The following is a 24,173-nucleotide window of genomic DNA, read 5'->3' on the forward strand; positions in this document are numbered from 1 at the left end:
CCTTTTTCTGAATATTCTTTGAATTGATGTTGGTTTAATGATTTGTGAGGGTGTATGTTGTTGTGCTTACGGGTTGCGGGGTACGACACAAACAAGGGTTGTGCAACCCATACACTGAAATACAAAGATAATTTAAAACTGCAACTTGTCAACATGCATATTGTAGTTAAAGTATTTGCATGCTTTCTGAAGGCATTATGAAGCAGTTCGGCAATTGTCAAATGGAACATAATTTCAACGTTTTGAAATTTTTTTTTATTGGTTTTACAAACAGCACAGGGTCACAGCAACACGCAAGTACAGGCAGTACACCGGGAAACTGGAAATATGTCCACATACAAAGAGCGAGGGCTCTGGGTCAAAAGGCTACGATCTATCACAGAAGGATCATGTAGACCTTTCTAATTACTTCCAGAAGAGTGTCCGGATATTCTAGAATTTATTAGAATTGTCATGCAAATCAAATGTCACTTTTTCAAGTGGGAGAATTTTAAACACGTCAGTGATCCACATATTTACAGATATTTAAAAGTTATTTGGGGTAATTGAAAATACACACACACACACACACACACACACACACACACACATTTTCAGAACCGCTTGTCCCATACGGGGTTGCGGGGAACCGGAGCATACCCGGTAACACAGGGCGTAAGGCTGGAGGGGGAGGGGACACACCCAGGACGGGACGCCAGTCCATCGCAAGGCACCCCAAGCGGGACTCGAACTCTAGACCCACCAGAGAGCAGGACTGTGGTCCAACCCACTGCGCCACCGCGCCCCCATGACATACAAATATTTATTGGTATTTGGCCCAGGCAAGTGTGACGAATGCTAAAACTGATCCTAACTAACATGACAGTAAACGAGCTGCGTTTCCTCTGGGTGCACAGGTTTCCCCCCACAGTGATGAATGGCTCCGGACCCCTGTGACACTGATCAGGATAGGTGGTTGGTGAGAATGGATGGATGGATGGATGGATGGATGGATGGATGGATGGATGGACAGATGGATTGACAGACAGATGGACAAACCAGTTGGCTCTTTACTGCTGAGGCAGTGATTCCATTATTCCAGAATTCTTAAAATGCAGAAAGAAATGCAGTTGCATAATATCCGCCTGTAACACAACATCTTTGCAGCATATGACAGGTGTTGCAATAAGTTGCAATGAGCAGTATGGACAGAATGGTGGAAATGTGACGGCTACACGGTCTATCTTAACTGCTTTTGTGGAGTCTGGAATATTGAGCGGCCCACTTTTTTCCTTCCTTCTTAGATTCTTGTAAATGACAGTACGTTAGCCCAAGCGCCATGTAGGATTCTCAGAGATACAATGTGACATCCATGTGGTATTTGAAAGGGGCACAGATTTCCACTCGGCTCTCAGATCTGAATTAAGCCTGTCTCATCTTTGTCGCCGGGGGGTGGAGGGAACAGTCAACGAGGATGCTTGCATAACCTAGGAGAAACGGCAGCGGCGAAAGTGGAACTGCAGTGCGATTGATTCTCTCACTGCACAAAACACCGTCCACATTTACAAATTCAACAGATAGAGAGACAGATGCAGAAGCCAAATAATAATAGCCAGTTCAGTGATGAGAGATCATTTATTTAGTCTACAACAACTGAGCACAAAACACATCACATTGTCACATGTGCCCCTCCCACAAGCTGCTTGGTTGAAGAAAATGTTTGAACTTGTTATTAGATAAGTGTGTTTCCAAGTATTATTATTATCATTATTATTATTATTATTTGGTTACAGGATGCTCAGATAAAATTGGCTGTCCAACAGCAGCTGTGTCAGTGAGGTAGACATTGAAACACTTGCTTACAAAGTATTAAGTAATGCTCAAGTAGCACAACAAACCGATTTCGAAGCCACATATAGTATCATTAGATATACAGTATTAAAATTTCACATGGGCTGGACCACCTGCAGAAAGAGTCTGTCGAGCCGTAAGGACTTTCAACACCAGTGGGAGTAAGTGGTGGCATAATGACTAGTATTGTGAGAGGTTTCCCTTTGTTTTTAAAGAAAAAACACTGATTGCGTGGCAGACGGAACAGCTTTCAGCAGTTATTGGTGTGAAAAAGCTTCCTTTGAGTACTGAAGGTGTAAACTGGAAAAATCTCAGTTTCATGTCAGATGAGTCCTAAAGAGCAAAACAATTACAAGATGCGATGCCGAAAACGTGGCGATCGAAGCGTCTCGGCCCAAACTGTGCCAAATCAATGCAATATTTTAGACACGTTTCATAGTCAGGATACAAAGGTACACATCACATTAGTCACCCGTAGACTTTTTTTACACTGCTCTAGGGGTCATTTTCAGTTGCATCAAATCGCACCCTGTGTAACCACACGAACAGCTGAAAAACAAAAAATAAACTACAAGTTAACATGCCAGAGAGCAATAAACATCACACACCAGCAACTATTTCCAATAACAGGGCTGAATCAGTTGTTTAAACGTTGTTTGGCATTTCCCGCAGTGTGTTACGCAACGCCATTTGTAAAGAGAACGAGAACAACGTAAACGTACACGCAGCAACAGCGCCTACCATTCGCTGCCTTATTCTTCATTCCCATTTTTCTATTAACACGGATGAGACGTACTTGTCCTTGCCATCCGCTGCCTTCCTAAAATGCTGAGACACACTTAGAGACTACTAAAGGCCGGCATTCAACCTCCGTCTAGTCAGTAATGTCAAGCCGAATGAAGTTATGGATTTACGTGTCCGTTGGCATCGCTGTCATTAATGCAGGATCCAATTCTGTAGCGGAAATCAAATTAATCAGCTTCTAGTCAAATGTTTAATCTAATCTACATCAAAGTTTTTTATTAGCCGTACAGTGGCCATTCAATCCTTAGGTTTAACAACAGCCCTGTGCCCCAACATATAAGTCATGAGGACCCTGTAATGTTATAGTTATATTATTATACAGTTATAACAGTCTTTTCAAAAAGGGAGAAATAACAGTCAGCCCGAGCCTAGACAGGCAGGTTAACGGGTGTATGATAAAGTGATCAAATGTGCATCTCCAAAAACTCTCCAGTCTGAGAAGGAGGATCAGGTCACGTGTGCACCTTTAGAGTAAGGCCATGCATTATTGTAACAGTCGTAGAGATGACACAGAAAAGCTTTTTTTTTTTCTAATATTGTTTCTCTATACAGAATGAAAAACAGTCGTGTTTTACGGACCGATTCTCACGCGACGCTCGTTCAACTTGCGCGTTTTTTTCTGAGAAACGGCCCGTCGCGTCGGTTAATCCGTAGCCGACAAGCGCGTTCGTTCCATTGAGTCACAGTTTTCGAGGTTGATCCTCCCGTTGTACAGCTACTTAGGAACTACAAATGGCTGAAATTTCCACCAGAGATCACATGACGTTAGTAACGCAAATAAAGACTTGAGCAAACACAGAAAAAAGTGCTCTTAAGTTCCCTTTCAGATAAACAGCAGGTCATGGCAAAGCAAAGTTCATGGATTACTCACGATAATTATCACAGTAAAAATTCCAGTATATACCAATGCACAGAACATTTCCACCAGACCAAGAAGGTGAAGCATTTCATCAGCAAAAAATACATTAGCGTGTTATATACGACAGGTAGGTATGGTATGTCAAAAAGCAGTGAACACACAAATCGAAGCTTTCCTAAAAACGGCTCGCCGCAAAGACTCGTCGAATGGGTAAGCACGTACCTTGTTTCGTCCAATTCGAGAAAAATCACAGTAGCGCCACAGATACCTGGTCATATTGTCAGTGTCTGAGACTGCAGAATTGCATTAGATACACCACAACATCACTGCTATCGTAAATGTCTTTAAGCCGGTACAGAAGCCCATTATTATATATGTGTACTGTATATAGAGATAAGCATATACAATCTCCGACCATCTCTACTTGATTATCATTTTTAACGTGTTCCGCAGGTGAAGCATGCGCCCATGCCCAACAGCACTTAACATTCACACCTCGTTCCTATAAAAGCTGTGGCGACGGCACATGGCTTCGATTTATTAGCGAGAACGTTGTGTGCTTGCTGAGCGGCTGCCGTCGCAACGAGGGCGCTTTGGCTGCGTTTTGTTCGAAAGCCGCTCACGGCGCTCTCCGTCCTCAGACGCAGCACCCTGCAGCGGCCCAGGATGCGGACATATGCGAAGCCACACAAAGCGCCCGCCCCCTCTTAGCTGTGGTTGATTAACACCCAGCGGGATTACGGGCTCAGTCGCTGTCACGCTCACCATTTTCCCTCCAACCGCTGCTCATGGCCGCCACCACAAAGCCGTACACGTTGAGCCAAGCCTGGCGGAGGGCGGCGGTGTATGCCGGGCCCAGGCTGCGCTGCAGCATGTACAGGAGAGACTCCCCCACCACCTGCAGGACACGCAAAATCCACGTGTACAACATGGGGAAGACAACCGCGGTCATACGGGAGCTCGGCTAAGGCATTTTGATTCTGTTGACCTCTCTTTCTAGATTCATTTAGCTGACACTTTTCTCCAAAAGCAGTTTACAATTATTTATACAGCTGGGTAACTCTACAGGAGCAATTTAGGGGAAGGACCTTGCTCAAGGGTACTACAGCCAGGGGTTGGGATTGAACCTGTGACCATTGGATCCCAAGGTAGCAGCTCTAACCATTACACTACTCGCTCTCCTTAAAAATCATGGATAGCACCTCTGAGGATGAAGGGTATCTGAGAACATTGCATGGTGTTTGAGAGGAGGAGATATGCGTGCCGCGGTGAAGAAGTTAACTATTACAAGCTGCTATTGAAAATGTATTTGGAGCGTAATTCCGCTCCTCAGTCAACTCACAGCAAACGATTGGATCTTGACGCCAACAGCCTCGTGTTTTCGCCCCAGGTTGATCAGGTAGTCCTCCAGAGAGTTCAGGTCATCCAGGTTGCTCACGGCCGCGTCAATCACCAGCATCACCTGACGAACATGATTCAAAGGGGGTAGCTTTGAGAGCTTGTTCGGCGAGGGAGGGTCTCCGGTAAGCAAAGATCCCCCCAAACCGCTTTATCGGAATTTACCGAGATTTCTGACCGGGTGAGATTTCTTTCTAAACTTCACCTGGGGGACTTGGAGTGCAGGTGCCTCCTGACAGCTGAGCAATGTGAGACCAGAATCCCCACGTGGTCTTATTCATAGTTACAGTCTGGTTCTTTCTCAACCCCCACGAGCCCTTGTTTGATAGTTTCGCCTGCTACAATCTCAGTGACCACGGTCCATTGCGGACTGTCCCAACCACGTCCACTTATTCACTGAGTGTGAATTCATTTGCATTGTTTTCATCGATTTCTATTGTCTTTACAGCCGTTGGCATTACACGGTGAATTAATACATAAACATGGAGAATCACGTATAAATGTTTTGTTTGTGAGCATTAGCACATAATAGCCGCGAAAGAGCCGACCAAGTGCAGCCATACAGTATCGTAGAGTCATTAGCGAGGGGAAACTGCCTTGTTATGTTGTGTTATAACAACTTTTTTTTAACTATCGAAGCAAGTGTGTCTGTTTTAATGGGGTTCGGCGGTATTTTAGCAGAAATGGTTTTGGAGCTCAGCAAAAGCATGCAGTTTTTTTACTATTGAAACTAATGGCTATTGTGTATTTGATTTACGAGAATTCACCTTACAAAGGGTTTTTCGGCATCGAATTAGCCGCGTGTGGGAGGAAGAGCGTAATCGGATGGTGATGCTTACCTTGGCCACGTGCTCTAAGAACTCGGGGCTTGAAAGGCAGTCCTGCATGGACCCATTCTTCATGTTGTAAGGGAACAGGCTGAGCAAATTTGGGTCAAGTTCAAATAACCTGCCACACAGGGAGCAGAGGGCAACGTGATGCATAATCGAGCTCATGGCAGACGGATGCTTTTAGTCTTGGTTTTCGGACATCAGGATGGGATCCCACGGTAAGAGCGAGAGATCTTGCCATCTCTGTTTGGGTGAGATCTGGTAGTTCTCCAGCTCTGTGGTATCCGTACAGCACAAAACAGAACCGCAGAAGGGGACGGGCCCTCCGCAGCAGCATGCAATCAGTAACTGCCCCTTTCAGTAAAACGTGCAGCCGTGAATCATTTCTGCTGCAGGCTTCATCTCTCATGCAATCAAGCAAGGTTCTGAAAGGGGTCTGAACTGTAGCAAAGGCATCGATAATCCTTCACGATGCATCTGTCTATAGAACATGGCTTTTAGATGCAGCAGTTCAGAATAAGGACCTGGCTGTCGCCAAGCAACAAGTAAAGCCTCCCATTTTCCCGATGGCGGGGGGGGTGATGGGCCGACAGTGTTAGTTCCCTGTCTCTCCATGTGATAGTGTGTGGGTGGTTCATTAACACAACATTGACTAAGGAGCAGGTCTGCTCCCGTCAGCACACTTTTTTGGGGAGAAGAAAACCCTTCAGATTCATTGCTGGCAGAGAGCAGGTCTTTCAGTGCAAAGAAAAACTGACACAACACTTGTCGAAACACCTTCGGCGCATTACCCTACAGTTGACCGCCACTGATGCCGATACAAAAGAGACACGTCAAGAAAGAGTCGTGGTCACTCCGATACACACACGGTGAAAACCCACGACGACGTGCTCTGGAAATAACGGCACCTAAATTTAAACTCCCGAATGCAATAGCGTACTAAGGATGATGTCAGGAAAACTGTACGTTGAGTGCAGCTCTCCAGTAAGGTGAGTAGTCGACACCTGTGCGGCATCTCGTTTTACCCGCACGGAAGTGTGCAATTACCAGACTTCTTACCTCGTGAACATAACAACCCCATGTGGGACTTTGTTCTTCCCAAGACTCTCCCAGCTTTCGCGAACGAGCTCCTTATCCTTTCCCGTCAACTTCTCCATATGCTTGGCGTGACGCGAGCCCCTCTAGATGACGGTCAGAATCACATCAATGTGCAGCAGAGTCAACGTGGATCTTGCTGGTAGAGCAGAACCAGACCCATAATACACCTGGATACCCTTCTGAAGATTATTATCCTTTTCACTGACTCCTGGAACAAAGTGAAAGAACGTTAGGACACAGAAGACGCTGATGTACGGCGAGACTGGGTCAGGCACTGGAGATGTGGTCCCGCAGCCAGAACCCTTGGGTAGGATGATGAATACCTTTTGGATGATGGCCCTGGGGAATCCACACTCTCTGATGTCTGGGTGCACCTGCCACCGGTGCTCTCTGATTCAGAGGTGCGACACAAGGTGAGTGATCTCATCTGTCACTCTGGCTGCTGTCTCTCTCGCTGGCTCTCTCCAGCTCTGTGGCTTTGTTCCCCACAAGTGAAGGAAGGATAGCTCACGCTCACACTCCCCCCCCCCACCCCCCCGGTGCATGCAGTGGCCTACAGCTCCCCCTGCAGGTGAATGCTTGGAACCATGGTGAGATGGGCCTTGACTTACCTTTCATTACACTCACTTGTTTAACTGATGCTTTTTCTCCAACGCAACTTACAATGTTAAGCTGCTTACAGTTATTTACCCTTTTATACAGCTGGGTAATTCTTTACTGGGGCAATTTAGGGTAAGTACCTTGCTAAAGGGTACTACAGCTGGAGGCGAGAGTCTAACCTGTGACCTTTGGTCCAAAGGCGGCAGCTCCAACCACTACTCTACCTGCTGTCCCTTTCAGGCTCCACTCCTTCCCGTCCCAGCCCATATCCCTCCCGAAATGTAAAAGTGCAGAGAAAAAGGCTTCAAGGGTCTTTAATGTGACCCCCTTGATAAGTGACAGTTTAAGGCTAATGACTCCAGACACATATTGCATTGCTGGGCTTGAACCCCAGACCTGCCAGACAGCAGGACCCAGTCAAACCTGCTGCATTGCTTCCCACCCCCCATTCCCCTAATTACACACGCAGGCACATACTGTCTGAACTGTTTATCCCACACGGCATCACAGGGAGCAAGAGCCTAACCTGGCAACAGAGGGCATAAGGCTGGAGGGGGAGGGGACACACCCAGGACAGGACGCCAGTCCACCGCAAGGCACCCCAAGCGGGACTCGAACCCGAGACCCAATGGAGAGCAGCACCCGGTTCAACCCACTGCACCACCACACCCCCTTCTCCCCCTACTTAGTTACACAATATTTGTTGGGCATCATCCACATTTTTCTCCAGTCTATTCCATAAATGAGAATTTCCAATATGTTGTAACCGCAAGGATATTGACAGCTTGCAGTATGGATCTTACAAATGTATCATTACATCCATAACTGAAAATATCCTTTCTTTGTGGTCTGATACATGCTGTAAATTCGTCCAGTGTTTCTAATGGATCATGATTCACTAGTGTCACTTAAGTTGATAGTAAAGAAATGGGTGGCATAGTGGCCCAGTGAGTAGCGCTGCTGTCTTGCAGCACCTGGGTGGTGCAAGAGGATGGGGGTTTGATCCCTGCTCAGTCTGTGTGGAGTTTGCATGTTCTCCTGTGTCTGTGTGGGTTTCCTCTGGATGCTCTGGTTTCCTCCCACAGTCAAGAGACATGCTGTTCAGCTTCCTCCAGTGACCCAGTGTAAGTAGTGTACCTAGCAGTGCAAGTCACTGTGGTGAATAAGGTGTGTGTGGGATCACAACACTACATAGAGTTCATTGGAAGTCGCTTTGGAGAAAGGGGTCTGCTCCATAAAAAAAAAAACGTAAATACAATTCATCTACTCGGACGGAGAAAGTGCGGGAATATATCATTTTCAACAGCATTCGCTTTTTACTGCAGCCAGGAGAAAATCACAAGAAACTAAGAGAATCCGAAAGTACAGTAACTCCGGCACGTTGCGCAGCGGAAGCCATCGGGGGCTGGGCTGAGCGCGCGCGCGCGCCGGCTAGTTTACCGGCTAGCTGGCCCGGAATTGGAGAAGCTCGTTCTAAAATCTGAGGAGCGCGTGCGGTGCGTTTTGTCCCAAGAGATGACCCGTAGGACGGAAGCGCTTGCGTCGGCACGGAGAAAACAAGCCGAATAAAGAAACTTGGACTGTGTGGCTCTGTCGGCACAGGTAAACTTGCGACAACTTAGTTCGGCGCGTAAAAGCGTTATATTGGAGGTTTTTTGGTCTTTGCCGGGTCATTATGAAGCAAGTTGTGGTCGGTATCTTGGTGATTAAAAGATGTTGCTAGCTGCTGCGGGGTGTGTAGCGGGACACTATTATCATGCGTTGCCGGGCGCTGCTAGGTGAGTTAGCTAGCCGGGGTCTCTTAAAAGAGGCCTAAAGGGCACATTTTGACATGGAATTGGACGCCGTTCTTACATTTTTGATGATGGTTCAGTTTTTCTGAAACGTTATCGGTTTGCCTAATGTACAGCTACGCCTTCTGCCTTGGCTTGACTTGTGCTTGTGCAAAATTGTTTGAATATTATTATAATTTTACGTGGTCACACAGGTTAACTTAAGTCAGTCAGTCAGTGCTGAGGGGAGAAGAGAATCCTGTCCTGAAGCCTTGAGGTGTTGAAGAAAGTCTTGTTGTTCGAGTTATTACTCTATCTATCGCCATTGTGCTTATTTGTACTAAAAACAATTAAAATTAAACAAAATTTTAGGTCAGTTTCTGGTGCCTTCGGGAGCTTCTGTGGGGAACAGGAGATGACGATCCTCACCGTCACACCTCGACCTCACACTGACTGTTGAACATTTTGAAACCAGGTGGGTTAAAAGACTGAGGCCTTTTAACATCCTTTTTTTTTTGGTCATGTATTACACTCTGCATCCTCCAGCTTACGAAAACAACTCCATCAGATCAGAGATCTGCTCATGTCTTCATTTGTTCGCAGAGCCAGCCATGATTACGCTGAAGGACTTTTATTAACTTGAAATAATGTGCAACACATTTTCATGATTTTGTTGGCATTTGGTCCCTTTCAGTTTGATTTATTAGTTATACACAGTCAATAGTACAATAACAATAAAGATGATGTGCCTTGATTTATTTGCTGGGTAGCTTTGGTAAAAGTCTTGGGTATAGCTGTAATAAATTTCAAAAAAATTACTTTGAGTAACATTTTTATCAACTTTGAGCTACATTAAAATTAATCTAAAACAGATGAAAAACATTTCTGCTGAAATTCCCAGTTTAGGAGGATTGTGATAACATTCCTATTTGTTATTGATCATCAGCAGTCCCTAGATCCCCGGCAAAAACAGTAAACATTGTAGAATTGCGTTCTGAATTGAATTCAACCAGTCCCACACATACTCTGTTTGCTGTATTTTACTGTTATTTACAGGACATAGAAATGCAGGTTATATTTGCGACACATTTTTGAAAATACACAAGAAAATACCATTAAAAATAGTGTATATATGTATGAAAATGTTTAAATCAGATGTTCAGTCCCAAACCCTAGATTATAGTGTATTATGTACAGTAGTGTGCAAAAGTTTTAGGCACTGGGGGGGGGGGGGGTTGTAAAGTGAGAAGTCTTCCAAAAATAATGCTCTTAATTAATAAAATTCCTGCAAAGCTTAGTAACCATCCATCGTCAACAACCGCTTGGCGCAGCGGGTTTGGCCGGGTCCCGCTTTCTGCCGGGCCTGGGGTTCGAGTCCCGCTTGGGGTGCATAGCGATGGACTGGCATCCCGTCCTGGGTATGTCCTCTCCCCTTCCAGCCTTGCACCCTGTGTTGCTGGGTTAGGCTCTGGTTTGCTGCGACCCCACTCAGGACAAGTGATCTGTGTGTGTATGTACTTTTTATTTGACATACAAACCCTTACTGTAACTTTTTGCAAAGGAATGCTTGGAAATCTAAAATATGTCTGTTCCCATTGACACGAATGCAGAAGACATGAAATAACTGTCTAAAACAAATACTTTTGTGAAACATCTAAGTGCCTAAGACTTCTGCACACTACTGTATGTTGTGTGCTACCCTTATTTTCCATTTCCTTGTAGAACTCTTCGGCCGAATCCATGCTCTCTGATGAACTGGACTCCAAGCCCGAGGTAGCGTGTCACCCAACACAAAATCTCGACAGAAGAATGGAATGGCTTGGGTGTAGATATTTTATGATTCAGACTACAATCACCTTCAGTACAAGATTGAGTTGTTGGTTTTGTGTTGTGCTCCATGCAGCTGTTGGTTGAGTTTGTCCAGAACGCCTCGATCCCGCTGGGGCAGGGTTTGGAGGAGTCCGACCCCAAAGAGACCTGTCTACCTCTCCTTCCTGCTGCTGAGAGCTCCTTATGTAGCCACCTCCAGCTGACTGGTAGTCTACAGTGCTTTGGCTCTGTTCCTCCGTTAAGCTAGTGTTAGTTGACTTGTAGTCTGTGAGGCAGTGCAGCTTGCCATACTGCTATTGCTGTGATTATTTATTTAGCTGATGCCTTTGGCCAAACCCACTTTCAGTGTTAGGTTAATGCAAGGCAAATGTGTTTACAAAGTTACAAAATAGCAATCAGGTGATGACAGCACAGGTAAAGTATTGTGTTGCAGCTAACACAAGATCAAGCTTGGACAGGATTATGCACAATCATTAACAAAAAAGAAAATTACATATTAAATATAATTGAGGCTGTTAAAAAGAAGCGAGGCTAAGATGAGCAAGAACACAGTGTAATACTGTCAGAAAAATCTGGCTTAAATGAACAGTTCCACGATAGCGGGTGAAGAGATGGGTCTTCAGAAGGTGGTGGGTGGTCAGAAAACTTGTAGCAGATGAGATGTTGAGTGGCAGCTCATTCCTCAGCTGGAGATAAAGGCGAGAATGAGAGAACCTTTAGTGTGTGCTTGGGGAGAGGAGGTACCGAGAGAAGGCAGGTGGACGCAGAAGAGCAGTTATCCCTAGCATAGTAAAATGTATATTAAGACTGAGTAGCCTTTAGATCAGAACTATATGCTACAAAGGCATTCTTTAATTTGTTTAGCTGCTTGATTGATATTTAACGCTACCAGTCTGCTTTAACTCCTTTAAATTTTAAGAAAAACTGCTTTGGCATAGGATTTCTCCTGCTGGTTTTGGATTCAGGAATTTACACACATATTTAGTGACCATGTGGAAAGGCTACTGTGTACAAGCTCACTGTGTCACATCTGTTACTGCCCCTGCAGAGGGCAGCCTGAGCCATGCAGCGTCCCCTTCCCTGTCCGAGTATGAAGGCGATCCAGAGCCCCTGGTTGTACAACTGCAGCCCCATCGGGCTGTTGCCCTCTCGCCCAGCCCCAGCCCACCACCTATCCTGCAAGACCTGCAGCACCCTGACAGCACCTCCTTCATCCTCCTCAATTTAGCCAAAGGTATCTGTCTGTGTCATAGTGGCTGTTACTGGCAGTATAGTTGGTTTGTGAATGACTAGTAGCTACTGGCATAATAGTTAGCAGTGCCAGTAAGATATTGGATATCTGTGGATATTATTTTACTCTTGTAGAAATGTATGTAACCTTATCTTCTGAAGTAAAATATTCAGCTGCGTAAATAGATAAAACTAGGTAAAAACACACTTTGTGCTCATGTGGGAGTTCTGTATTTGGGGTTTCATCGTGACTGTGGATGTACCAAAATGTTTCTGGTCAGATTTTTTGGTGAAACTGAAATGGAATTTAAGATGACTGAACTAAGTTAGTGCTGTGCAGTAAGATACTAGATGTCATAAATGCCAAGAGAATGTTAAATTGGTGCAGTCAGGGCATGGTAGTGATTGCATCAGATATAGTATTGACGTTGCTAAGCCTTTTGTGTCCGTGTTTCTTTGACAGGGCTGGCAGCTTCCACAGAGCCGCTGGTGTTCATTCAGGATGAAGCAGAGCAGGAGGTTGCTGCGGGTGACGGCACTGATGGCACTGCACCCTGGTACCTGAGGGTCCAGGAATTAGCCCATGACAGCCTGATCGCTGCCACACGGGCCCAGCTGGCCAAGGATGCCAAGGCTAGCAGCAGCAGTAATTTCCCTTTCCGCATGCTTTTCTCTACAGACCTCTAAGCAAAAAATATGATAAACTTGATTGTCAGTGGTTTCAGTGACAATTTCTTCTGTCAAAGCCATTTTTTTAAACCGCAGACCACTTTGAATGTGTGGCTTTTTATTATATGCATTGATTTGACATGGAATGGCCAAAATACCATTTTCAAACTCTAGAAAAATTAGTGCTTTCGGTGGTTGCGTTTCCCAGATGACTATTGTTCCACACTCTTGTCTCCTCTGTGTCTGACAGGTGATCATCTTCTCAGCTATACATCTGAAGGACCAAAGAAAGAGGCTCAACCCTCAAATGAGCGAGCTGCCACAGAGAAGACTCTCCGGTGTACTTTTGAGGGCTGTAGGCGCACTTTCACTTGGCCAGCACACCTTAAGTACCATCTAAAAACCCACAAGTAAGGAAAGCTGTACCCATTAAAACCTCTTGCCCTTTTTTATCTGTGTCTATGGGCTTCATTCAGATTCCATCTTATAAACTTAATTTGTTACTCCTGACAACCCTGAACTCTGGTTTTTCCTTCTGAAGCCACACCATTAACTATAAATTAAATTAAATTAAGAATCCGTGATAATATCAGAGTGGCTGAGTACCCGGCACACTATGAGCTACCTACTGGGCCTGCATTATTTTTGGAAAAATATAAATATGGACAACAAGTAGCATAGTTGGTAATCTAAACCCTGAGTTTTTTGCGGGTAGCCAATACTTCAGTTATATATTTATAAAAAATGTGCTCTTCTCCACTAAATATGTTTTCTTATTTTTTCAGTGTCCAGTTGGTTGGATAAATTTTTTTTTTTTTTTTTTTTTGCTGGAAAAAGGCATTCTCACATAAAAATGATAAATGTAATCATTAAATTGTGAGTTAGGACATTGGAAAAATTTGCAGGCTCTATGGCAGATGTTTTCATGATTCATCACTCTAGCTCCAGTACCAAACCATTTATATGGGTGCAGTTTAATGTTGCTTTGAATAGTAATTGATGTTAATAAAAGCAGAAGAGAGATGTCAATAAATACGAGCAATGCAAATTCTCCCAGAGACCTACAGAGACTTAAATATACATGTGTCGTACATCAGGAACGACCGGACTTTCCGCTGTTGCGCTGAAGGCTGCGGCAAGAGCTTCTATGTGCTGCAACGTCTGCAGGTGCACATGCGCACACACAATGGGGAGAAGCCCTTTGTGTGCCCAGAGCAGGGCTGTGGCAAGAGGTTCACCACTGCTGGCAACTTGAAGAACCACAAGCGCACGCACACAGGTGGGTTCATGATACTCCCTGGGCAGAATTGGGTGCCAAGTTGCCATCAGTCTATGCCCTCAGTGTTAGCCTCTCCACTTGTCCTGCTGAAAACTTAAATCGCGGTAGGGCAAAGGTTTTCTCTGGTCACATATAACACGACTCCTAGTTATGTACTTTTATCAATTCATGTTTTTTCTATATACTTACCAAATTTTTCTGATCGGTCTCTGGTGTGGTTCTTGTTGGATCAGTAGTCTTTAAAAAGAGCAAGATATGTGTTGGTTGTCTGAAATCATATTCTTGTTTTTTTGTCTTTCTCTGGCGGTAGTTTGTGATCCTAATGTTTTGTGACTGTTCTAGAGCATGATCATGACCTGTCTGTGCTTGCTAGGGGAGAAGCCTTTTGTCTGTGAAGCAGATGGCTGCGGGCGCTCTTTCACCGAGTACTCCAGCCTACGCAAGCACACGCTAGTTCATTCAGGTGCGATAGGGGCCTTGTTGTGGGGGACATACGGCCATGAAGGATGGAGTCTTTAACACAGTTGGGGTGGCCCTTTGCCGTGTCCTAGGTGAGAAGCCCCACCAGTGCAGCATCTGTGGAAAAACCTTCTCTCAGAGCGGCAGCAGGAATGTACACATCAGGAAGAGGCACAGTGAAGCTGCTGCCAATGCAGAAAGCAGCAAAGATGCTGGTATTGAACACTTTATTTCCTGTTTATTTTACCCATTTAAGAAATACCACCTTGTCCAGTGTAACTCTTAATTATATGGGGTTATTTGAGGAAAATTAAGAGTATAACTGTGGATCTAGTGGCATGGTGGCACAGTGGGTAGTGCTGGTGCTTCTCGGCTCCTACCAGCCCAGCATGTAATGCTGCCACCTCACAGTGCCTTGGATGTTCAGGCATAAGTTTGAATCTAGCTTCATCTGTGTGGAAATTGCATGTTCTTCCCAAGTTTGCATGGGTTTCCTCTCACAGTCCAAAAACCTGTTTTTCAGGTAAGTTGGTGACCCGAAATGCGTGTTGTGTGTGGCTACCCTGCAACGAACTGGTGTCCTGTCCAGGGTGTACCCTGATTAGTTCTAAACCTTGTGCTTCTACTTTAGGCCCTGGAAGGCTCTAGCTCCAAAACCTCAGCTTTAATTATGATTGTGTGTTGCACATACTGTCTAGTCATGAAGCCATCTAATGTATGTGTGCACTCCTCTCTTTGCATTTGCCAGGGGAAGCACTGACACACAGCAGCTTGCTTGAGGATCGCGGAGTGACAGGTGACAGCATGGTCACCATGACATCTTCGATGGAGCCCATGAGCCTTCATCAGACGATGCTGAGAGTACAAGGAGGTGCCTGTCGATAACAGCCGTCTTTCATGTTTGCCCAGAATTTTTAGAATGTGTCAGAGGTTGAGAGTAGAGTATAAACACGGGTGTCTCTTGTTTGGGATCCTGTAAATACGGTTCAATTACCAGTGTCTGAAAGCAGCAGATGCCTTTTTTTAAATGTTTAATTTGTAGTTTCATCAATTTTCTTCTATTTACATAAAGCCGGAAGACATTATTTTTGGAAATAAATGAGCGTGATCAGATTCCTTTCCCCTGTGAAATTTGCTTTCTTCAAGAAGCAATCAAACTTTGCATTTAATATGCAAATGAGTAAATACATGAACTGTGTAACATGCTATAACCTTTACTTTTCAGGTGCTGATGTCCTTTTCACTTTGTCTTCTAATATCTTCTTTCTAGATTCCCTTGTTGAAAGTAACCCTTCTGCCTCTGTAGTGGTCCTGTCTCAACCTCATGACCTGGTCACCATGACAACAGAAGGACATGGTTATGGAGAAGAGGTTGTGGCTCTTTTACAGTAACCTTGTATGTTGGAATTAAAGTATTAATCATGAGAAACACACCCCATGACAATTCTTCTGGATGTGACAGCCACTGAGAAACTGAAAGCGTGTTAGATTTTTCAAATAATTTTGTCAAATTGCTCACAATAGAAAGCGCTGTAGGAGTAAAACTGAAGTGGATGTACAGTATGGAACTGGAGCTTAATGTTTCTCTCTGGATGGTTATTGGAGTTACAAAACTGCTTACTTCACTGACTGTAAAAGTAAACACCCAGATGTTGGCTTAAGAACCTTGGAAATGTAAACTCTGAAAGCTGGTCAGCATCAGGAGTAATAATGATTTATTTACACTTGAACTGTTACATTGAGCTGAAGAAAGACTTAATATAACCATCCTCAGGGCCATCTGTTCACAGCTAAGGAAAAGAAAATCATTTAGTTTCCATGTGAAATCTGTTTACAGGTTCTGTCTTCTTCCTGCTTCCCTCAGATAGTCTGTAGTTGGCATAATGCAGAATGAGTTCACATTGTTCATACTTATAAAAGTAAGGTGAAGTAATGTACCACAGCTGTTTGTAAGGTAACTAGGCAAGCAAAGTAGATGCTCCCAACAACAAAGCTGTCCTAAATAGCAAATAATTTAAAAAGGATAAAGACAAATATAAATGTGAAATAAATATGTACTGATGTTCTTGCCTATTCTTGTCTCATGTCCAGCCATGAATATACTTGTGTTGTCCAACATTTTGTAAATTTTGTGTTTATTTGTACACCTGGCTCTTCTGGTTCTTTCCATGCAAGCTGACCGTACAAATATATTTAACCTTATACTTTCTGATGCTGTAGCTGAAAATGGCTCAGTAACATGTTTATTTCTCTGGGTTGAGTTTTATACAGAAAGATGGTTTGGTTTATACTGAGGTCTGCCAAGATCTATAGCCACTCTCTGTGGCTTCTTTGTAAGCGGCTATTATTCGGAGGATGGTCTGTCACCATAGAACCATGAAAAGAACAACTAAGAATTGGAGTTTGAAAGCCTGGACCTTGATCTGTTTCCCAAAATTTTAATGATTTCCCAGCAATGTCAGGAACCCTGGTGATTTACAGGCAAAGGAGATCTTATAAAATATACCTGTTTTATGTTATTCTGTTCATGGAGAGACATTACAAAAAGCTAATGTTTTACAAAAAAGGTGTTTAATTTTTACAGAAAACATGTGATTCACAATTTATTTACTTGATTCGTTTCCTAACATTAGTTGAATTTTCGCCCCGGTAACAAAGTACAAGTGCAGAATTGTAAAACCTTCATTTTAATTTGCTTGTGGAGGAGTGAACAGATGCAACACTCCATTTATTAAGATTATGTAAAGCAAAGCTGTCCTTTGAGTACTGTAAAATCAAATGTAACCAAATAATATTCTGAACAACTTAATAAAAATATTAGTTTTTAAGAGGTAGACACATTATGTAAATTTACAAATTAAAATCTGCAAATGTCTGCACTTCATAATTTCTAAACCACAATTTCATTAAGTTGAAAAAAAATTAATTGCACTGGGTGATTTGTGCACATGGTGTTTGCTTTTGTAAAAAGTGCAGCACAGCCAGACACTTTGCAGTCACAGCATTTTTTCACTTCTCGACTTAAGTGCTTTCCTTTTCTTCTTCAGCAACTTTATTTTCTTTGCTGTTCCTCCTACAAAAAAAAAAAGAAAAAAGCAATAGTCTTATACTATGTTAGCTACTGTGCTTTTGTTCCATTGACAACAGCTTCTGTATCCCATCCAAAGCTTATATAATGCTATGCTCTACAACAGTACACCAAATGGGTGCTTATATTCCCACAAAAAGAGGTATTTATAACAAAGATTTATAGAATGGTTACATCTGAATGAGAATGAAATTCTCCCAGACCAAAATACTATTTTGGCATAGACAACGGTGGTTCTTGATAATACCAAGGTTCCACGTTTTTATCACCGTTGTCCTCTTCATCAGGAGTGAGGGAAGAAATGGCTTTGGCCTTCTCACCCTTCCTCTTCACAAACTGCTCGTCCAACCCAGCCTGTCGCAACGTCTTCCTGTACCGCCGCTCCGCGTCCTGCTTGGCGTTTGTCTCACGGAAGAAATCCCATCACAAAGATTTACTGACAGGCGTGTGATTCAGCTGTTACAAGGCTTGTTAGTTTCATTTAAACCTCTGAATTTTTACAAAATTAACATTGCTAACATCTCTGCAGTTTAATAGTTTAATTTCCTGCAGATATGCATAGTTTTCATTTGATCACCTCTAGCTGGTCCTGTTTTGGTCAGACGAGAAAGGTACAAAAGTTGTAAGTGGCCAAGATTATTTTATGGTCTACCTTTGTCACCTGTTCAAAAAGGTATGGGCGGCCACTGACTCGAGTCTTCATCTCCTCCAGCTCTTTCCTGTACTCTTTCAACCTCTGACTATCCAACTCCCTGTGGGCAAGAGAGGTGAGTTGTTCTTTGGAGTTTCAATTAATTAGGTTTTTGAGTAATTCCATTTATTGGGGACACCAATGTTGTGTTCCTTTAGTCAGGATGGAATAACCTGCTCTTGGAAACATTTTTCCCCCAAACAAAACCCAAGTTATATACATAGTTAAATTATTTTGCTTTACATAAACCACTATTGAATGATGCCTATAAAATGAACTAGACCATAGTGCTTCAGGAAAAAGGTAACCAACTTTTGGCTTAGACTATCTCAATAACCAACCTCCAACCTTTCTTCAACGTTCAGATAAACTCCACTTTGTAGATACTCTGCGCATCTTCAAGAAGGTCTTTCCCCAAACCAAAAATTTACTTTGAAAGTGCTTCACCCACCGGTTTTGCTTGAGTTTCTCCTTGAACACTTCCTTCAGACTCTTGTGGGGGTCCATCGCCCTGGCCCGAGTGGTCACCCTTTTCCTCATGGCCTGAGACTTGAGCCTGTGCTGCTTTGCCCATTCCATGCTCTCCTGCTCTTTGCATTCCTTCTCCTCCAAAGACTTCCTAGATTTGAGTAAGACGGAAAAAGAAAGCTGTCCGTGCAGCGTTCTCTTAACGGTCCTCAAGGATCTGCTTCCAACATCTGCCACAACACATTGTTTAGCTCCCGATTCATGCCATAACTCCAGGTGGAGTGACATACTATGCTAATAAATACTTTGATAAAGCAATGGAAAGATGGCGCTGAGCACAACCCCTCCAAAACTACATACTGTATGTACCACATTTTACACTGGCCTACACAAATGCCCACCGAACAGCACTGCCGCGCCTCCGGGCTGCATCTGTGATGTAAGTTGGAAGAGTGTCTGTAGACAGCGACGTGATGCCACCGAAGGAATGACTTCGCTTCATGGGGGTGTTGCTCACAGGTGCCTGAAAAAGGCATTTAGTCATTCCATGTCACACATATACAAGTATTCTCTGAAAATTCCATTTAATAGCTTTGAGAAATGCAATTCAGACAAATGCTGTCATCTCGAAACTAAACCCTTCACACTTTTTTAAACTAAACATTTGGTTTTGAATGAAACACCTAATGGAAGAGTACAAATGAGTTGTACAAATCTTATGTGACTAGGGGGGCGCGGTGGCACAGCGGGTTTGGCCGGATCCCGTTCTCTGGCGAGTCTGGGGTTTGAGTCCTGCTTGGGGTGCCTTGCATTGGACTGGGGTCCCGTCCTAGGTGTGTCCCCTTCCCCTCCAGCCTTACGCCCTGCGTTTCCCGATTAGGCTCCGGCTCGCCGCGACCCCGCTTGGGGCAAGTGGCTTCAGTCAATGTGTTGTGTGTGTGTGTTAATGGTTACGTACATAGGAATTTAAGGTATGCTATGAAGGAAGCAAAAGATCCAAGTAAATAATGCCTAAAAAGATTGCTTCCTCACTTGCGACACCTCGGGGCTCCTGCTCTGTCGTGGAGGTATCCTGGAGGTACGCAGTAGGAATGGCTCACATTTGGTAACTGCCTTGTGTTCTGCCCTCCTCGAGGTCTCCTTCTGGAAGGCCCTGTGCAACCTGTCGAAGTCGGGCACCCCTGCATTGGTCAAAGGCTTGAAAGTGGGCTTCTCGTTCAGGAAGCCCAGGACCTTCCTCCTGACTTGCTGCGTGCTACTCGTCTCCAGCGTTCCCCTGCCGGGCTGCGTATTGATCGGTGCCGCAGAGCTCTTGAGCAAATCCTGGGCCCTCATCTGGACTCGGATCTTGTTACGCAGCTCCTGCTCTAAAGAACAGCCAGACGCTTCAGATACAACCCGTAACATTCCTTACCTACCGGAAAGAATTCTAAATGACCGGTCTTCTTGATGATCAGAAACACAGGTTTAAATTCTCACCGATCAAACGCTGACCGACTCTTGGGTCCAGGACGGCTTTTGGTACTAGGGTTCGGACTTTCAGCGACTTTTTGGTTTGAGTTTGAGGCTCGCGGTTTTCCAATGCTCGTATCCTCTCCTCTCTCTTTTTCTCCTCTCTCGCCATAAAGGTAAAGGGTTTTTGCGTGGAGAGCAGGAATCCCCGTCTCTGCTCCACACCAGCCTTCCTTGCCTGCTCTCGCGCTTCTGTGATGTTGTGGTACAGTGGCAAGAAAACATGTGCCGGTACAGGAGAAGCGTGAAACTTCTTCTGACACTCGATTTCGTCCAGTTTTCTCTTGTGTTCCAGATATGATTCGGCTACTTGGGGCACCTGGGGCTTCTTCTGGGCTTCCCTGAGGGTCATGTGGAAGGGCTGGGGTATAGTCGCACCCAAAGACGTAGCTTCTGAAGCAGCGAAGGGCCTTCTGCACCTCTGTTGTGAAAAGGTTAAGGTGCCATCTTTCTTTGCTGATCTTAAGTCAGAGAAAGAGCTTGAGTGCTTAGGTCCACTACATCTGCGGGGAATTGAATGAAGAAATAAATAAAACGGATTATTCAAACATGCCCGTTAATATTTTCGTTGACTTTGGACGGAACGCTTGCAAAACATTGCACTGCTCTAATGCTTTGGCAGAGGAAAACAAACAGCCAACTTTAGGGCTCGGCCAGGCAAACACGGTACCATCGGTAAATATGCAAGAAAAATATACAGTCACCTAGAGGCTCTGCTGTCGGGATCTGCAACGGTGTTTTTCCTGCCCCTGGAGGAGACGTGCCTGTCCAGGTGTCCACTGGGCTCGGCTCGCCTCTCGCTCCCTGTAGAGAGCAGGGCGTCATGCAGCATCCTGCTTTCGAGCTCCAGCTGATGCTGCAGGGCCGCCTCCTGCAGCTGATACTGGTGGGCTTCCCTCAGAACCTGGAGTCTATGCTGGAGGAACAGCTCCATCGCAGCAGGGATCTCGCTCCCCATTTGAAGGAAGGCCTCCGGAGCTCTGGGAGGTCTCGCTTTCAGCCTTCCAGAAGCCAACGTGTCACCATCAGAGACTGCTTCTGGATCCTCTGGGGGAAAGTCCTAAAGGAGTTTATGCCATTTATACATGGGCTACTGATAAACTAACTGAAAAACAGAGGTTTCTGCACCAAGCTCATGTTTGGTAATTATTTATTGTTGTAGTTAATGTTTTTTATAGTGTGATTTTTAATAGATGACAGAAACTGAAAGTCGTGAGTACTTTTCATTGGATTGTGATGACTTTTTAGAGTAGTGACACTGTATAGTTGTCTTTTCGAACATGTGATCTGTGAAGTTCTTGGCTGTCGGACAATGTCGGCGTTGAATTGGAGTTGTTGTGACCGGTATCTGTTTTAACTGTTCTACGATGTTTGTTTTTTTATATTATTTAGGATCTACAGTTTCTCGGGACCTAAAGCTGAAAACCAACACGGTGTCCACCACAAAAAAGGCCCAGCAGAGAGGATGCACTTCCTGTACCAGCTGAGGAAGCTCAACCTGCCAACAGGAGCTGCTGATGCAGTTCTAAACAGCAGTCACTGAGTCTGTACTCAGCTCCTCCATCACAGTCTGGTTTGGATCAGCAACCGAACAAGCAAAGAACAGGCTGCACCGTATAATCAGGTCTGCAGAAAAGGTCATCGGTTCCAGACTGCCCTGCCTCCAGGACCTGTACTCCTCCAGAATCAAGAGATGGGCAGGGAAGATCGCGACAGACCCCTCTCACCTGGGCCACAGCTTTTTTGAATTTTTCCCATTTGGCAGGCGCTACATATCACTGTGCGCCAAAACAACCAGATACAAAAACACTTTTTTTCCCCATGCAGTTACAGTACTGCGCAAAAGTTTCAGGCACTTGGTTGGGGAAAAAAAGCCATAAAGTGAGAATGCTTCCCAAAATAATGCTCTTAATTAATAAACTTCCTACAAAGCTCGGTAACCATCCATCGTCAACAACCGCTTGTCCCGAGCGGGGTCGCAGCGGGTTTGACCGGGTCTCTGGCGGGTCTGGGGTTCGAGTCCTGCTTGGGGTGCCTTGTGAAGAACTGGCATCCCATCCTAGGTGTGTCCCCTCCCCCTTCAGCCTTGCACCCTGTGTTGCCGGGTTAGGCTCCGGTTCGCCGCGACCCCGCTCGGGACAAGTGGTTTCAGACTCTGTGTGTTTGTGTATGTGTACTTTCTTTCTCTAATGACATACAAAACCTTTACTGTAATACTGTAACTTTTTACAAAAGGAATGCTTGGAAATCTAAAATATATTCTTTCCCATTGACACTAATGCAGAAGACGTTAAATAACCGTCTAAAACAAATATTTCCGTGAAACATCTAAGTGCCTAAGACTTTCGCACACTATTGTATGTCCATGAACAGCTGATTGTTGTTAGTCTGTGCAATACATTCTCCCTCTTACTTATTCCTCTCCCATGAATGAAATGAATCCCTGTATGTATGTATGTTTATATGTCTGTATGTATGTTGCGTTTTTTTTTTTTGTCTACTCTACACTATGAGCCAATATGTGTGCATACTTGGCCAGATAAATCGTATTCTGATCGTATTTATTGAACTTTGTTGATATGACCTTGTTTTCTGAGTATATTCAGTTATTTGTTGGTACTGGGGTTGTTTTATTTGCAAATGTTAAGTTGTATATCTGTAAAGCGGCTCTACTTTTAACGTGAGTTTTCTGTGCCAAGCTTTTCATGTGAAAATATAAGCAGGTTAACAGGCACAAAGGGCAACTGAAAGCTAACCTGTGGCACAGTCAAGCACTGGAAACTTTACTCCCTAGTACCACCTTGCATCTTAACACAGTTCAATAGTTCAGCTACTACAACTGGGTTATAAGTGCAGTGCTGTGCAATAGTAGCGTTTTGGAGTTTTTTTTTATATATTAAGTATTTGAGCCAGTTGTATTTTTCAGATTTTATGCAAATGATCAGAAATGAACGCGATATTTGGCTGAAAACATCGCGCTTCTCCGGGCCGTGCCGTGGTTTCCATGGCAACGGAGACAAACCAAACCCGCACCACGCGCCACAGAAATGCACACAAAACGCCGCGCTTTAAAGGTAAACGTGTCGAGCGCTACGGGACATCGCTGGGGTTGTGAACGAGCCCGCGGACACCCTTTATGCACTCACACAAGGAAATTGCGTGTTTAGATTTAAAAAAAAATAACCTGATTCGCGGCGCGACAGATTTCGGTCGCAGAATCATCATCTCGGCTCCCACAATTCCCGCGGTCGTCTTCAGGGCGCGGCGCTGTCTTCGTTTTGTTCAAAAACGTGACATGGGACACCGGCATCATTTACCCATGAGCCTCAGGTGTACAGGAGAGGAATGGGGTGTTGTGTCGATCGCGCAGCTGCGCGCGCACACACACAGCACCGGTGGCGCACAGCCCGCCCACTCGAGCCTCTGCAGTGTTCAGGGGAAATGCTTTTTTACACTGAACACTCCGTAAAAGATACTGTGCTTCAAGAACATTCTGAATACACGGCCCGTTTACTGAGCGTCGCGTGTTCAAACGTTGTGCTCATCGCTTTTGCCAGTGACGTCACTATTTGTCACCACTATTGAGTACGCAGTGGGGGGGGTCTGTAGACACCGTGTGATGGACTAACGTGCGCAGGGTAGAGCTTTGGGAACGGGATAGGCTCTGAATCACCGGGATCCTGCCTCGGCATCCAGCCCTATACACATGTATTCATTTAACTGACGTTTAGCTTTGGATTTAGCTTCTCCAAAGCG

At 44.6% G+C, this 24,173-nt stretch overlaps 3 protein-coding genes across 5 annotated transcripts; 1 reads left to right on the plus strand and 2 right to left on the minus strand.

The window, feature by feature from the left end:
• Positions 1-4,096: 4,096 nt before the first annotated feature.
• ngb (neuroglobin) lies at positions 4,097-6,878 on the minus strand. The gene is made up of 4 exons (XM_018764146.1): positions 6,781-6,878; positions 5,731-5,839; positions 4,836-4,955; positions 4,097-4,391 (listed from the first exon to the last, which is right to left on the minus strand). Exons 1-4 carry the CDS (start codon positions 6,876-6,878, stop codon positions 4,239-4,241), a joined length of 480 nt encoding a protein of 159 aa, XP_018619662.1. The 3' UTR covers positions 4,097-4,238.
• Positions 6,879-8,929: 2,051 nt separating this feature from the next.
• znf410 (zinc finger protein 410) lies at positions 8,930-16,768 on the plus strand. 2 transcript variants are annotated; one of them, XM_018764255.2, is made up of 12 exons: positions 8,930-9,021; positions 9,564-9,666; positions 10,914-10,964; positions 11,095-11,227; positions 12,070-12,255; positions 12,715-12,897; positions 13,171-13,330; positions 14,018-14,199; positions 14,573-14,662; positions 14,751-14,873; positions 15,407-15,529; positions 15,929-16,768. In XM_018764255.2, the coding sequence occupies exons 3-12, from the start codon at positions 10,932-10,934 to the stop codon at positions 16,048-16,050; spliced, it is 1,335 nt and encodes a 444-aa protein (XP_018619771.1). In that variant the 5' UTR covers positions 8,930-9,021; positions 9,564-9,666; positions 10,914-10,931; the 3' UTR covers positions 16,051-16,768. The 2 variants fall into 2 exon arrangements, with proteins under 2 accessions (XP_018619771.1, XP_018619772.1); XM_018764256.2 differs by lacking the exon at positions 9,564-9,666 and having other exon boundaries at positions 8,959-9,021.
• Positions 16,768-23,850, minus strand: fam161b (FAM161 centrosomal protein B). Of its 2 annotated transcripts, none has more exons than XM_018764254.2 (9): positions 23,602-23,850; positions 21,122-21,477; positions 20,385-20,920; positions 19,938-20,272; positions 19,307-19,428; positions 18,889-19,056; positions 18,408-18,498; positions 17,994-18,151; positions 16,768-17,731 (listed from the first exon to the last, which is right to left on the minus strand). In XM_018764254.2, the coding sequence occupies exons 1-9, from the start codon at positions 23,728-23,730 to the stop codon at positions 17,680-17,682; spliced, it is 1,947 nt and encodes a 648-aa protein (XP_018619770.2). In that variant the 5' UTR covers positions 23,731-23,850; the 3' UTR covers positions 16,768-17,679. The 2 variants fall into 2 exon arrangements, with proteins under 2 accessions (XP_018619770.2, XP_018619769.2); XM_018764253.2 differs by having other exon boundaries at positions 18,399-18,498.
• Between the last annotated feature and the right edge of the window lie 323 nt (positions 23,851-24,173).

This window comes from Scleropages formosus, chromosome 15, assembly GCF_900964775.1.
Source record: "Scleropages formosus chromosome 15, fSclFor1.1, whole genome shotgun sequence".
Taxonomy (NCBI): Eukaryota; Metazoa; Chordata; class Actinopteri; order Osteoglossiformes; family Osteoglossidae; genus Scleropages; species Scleropages formosus.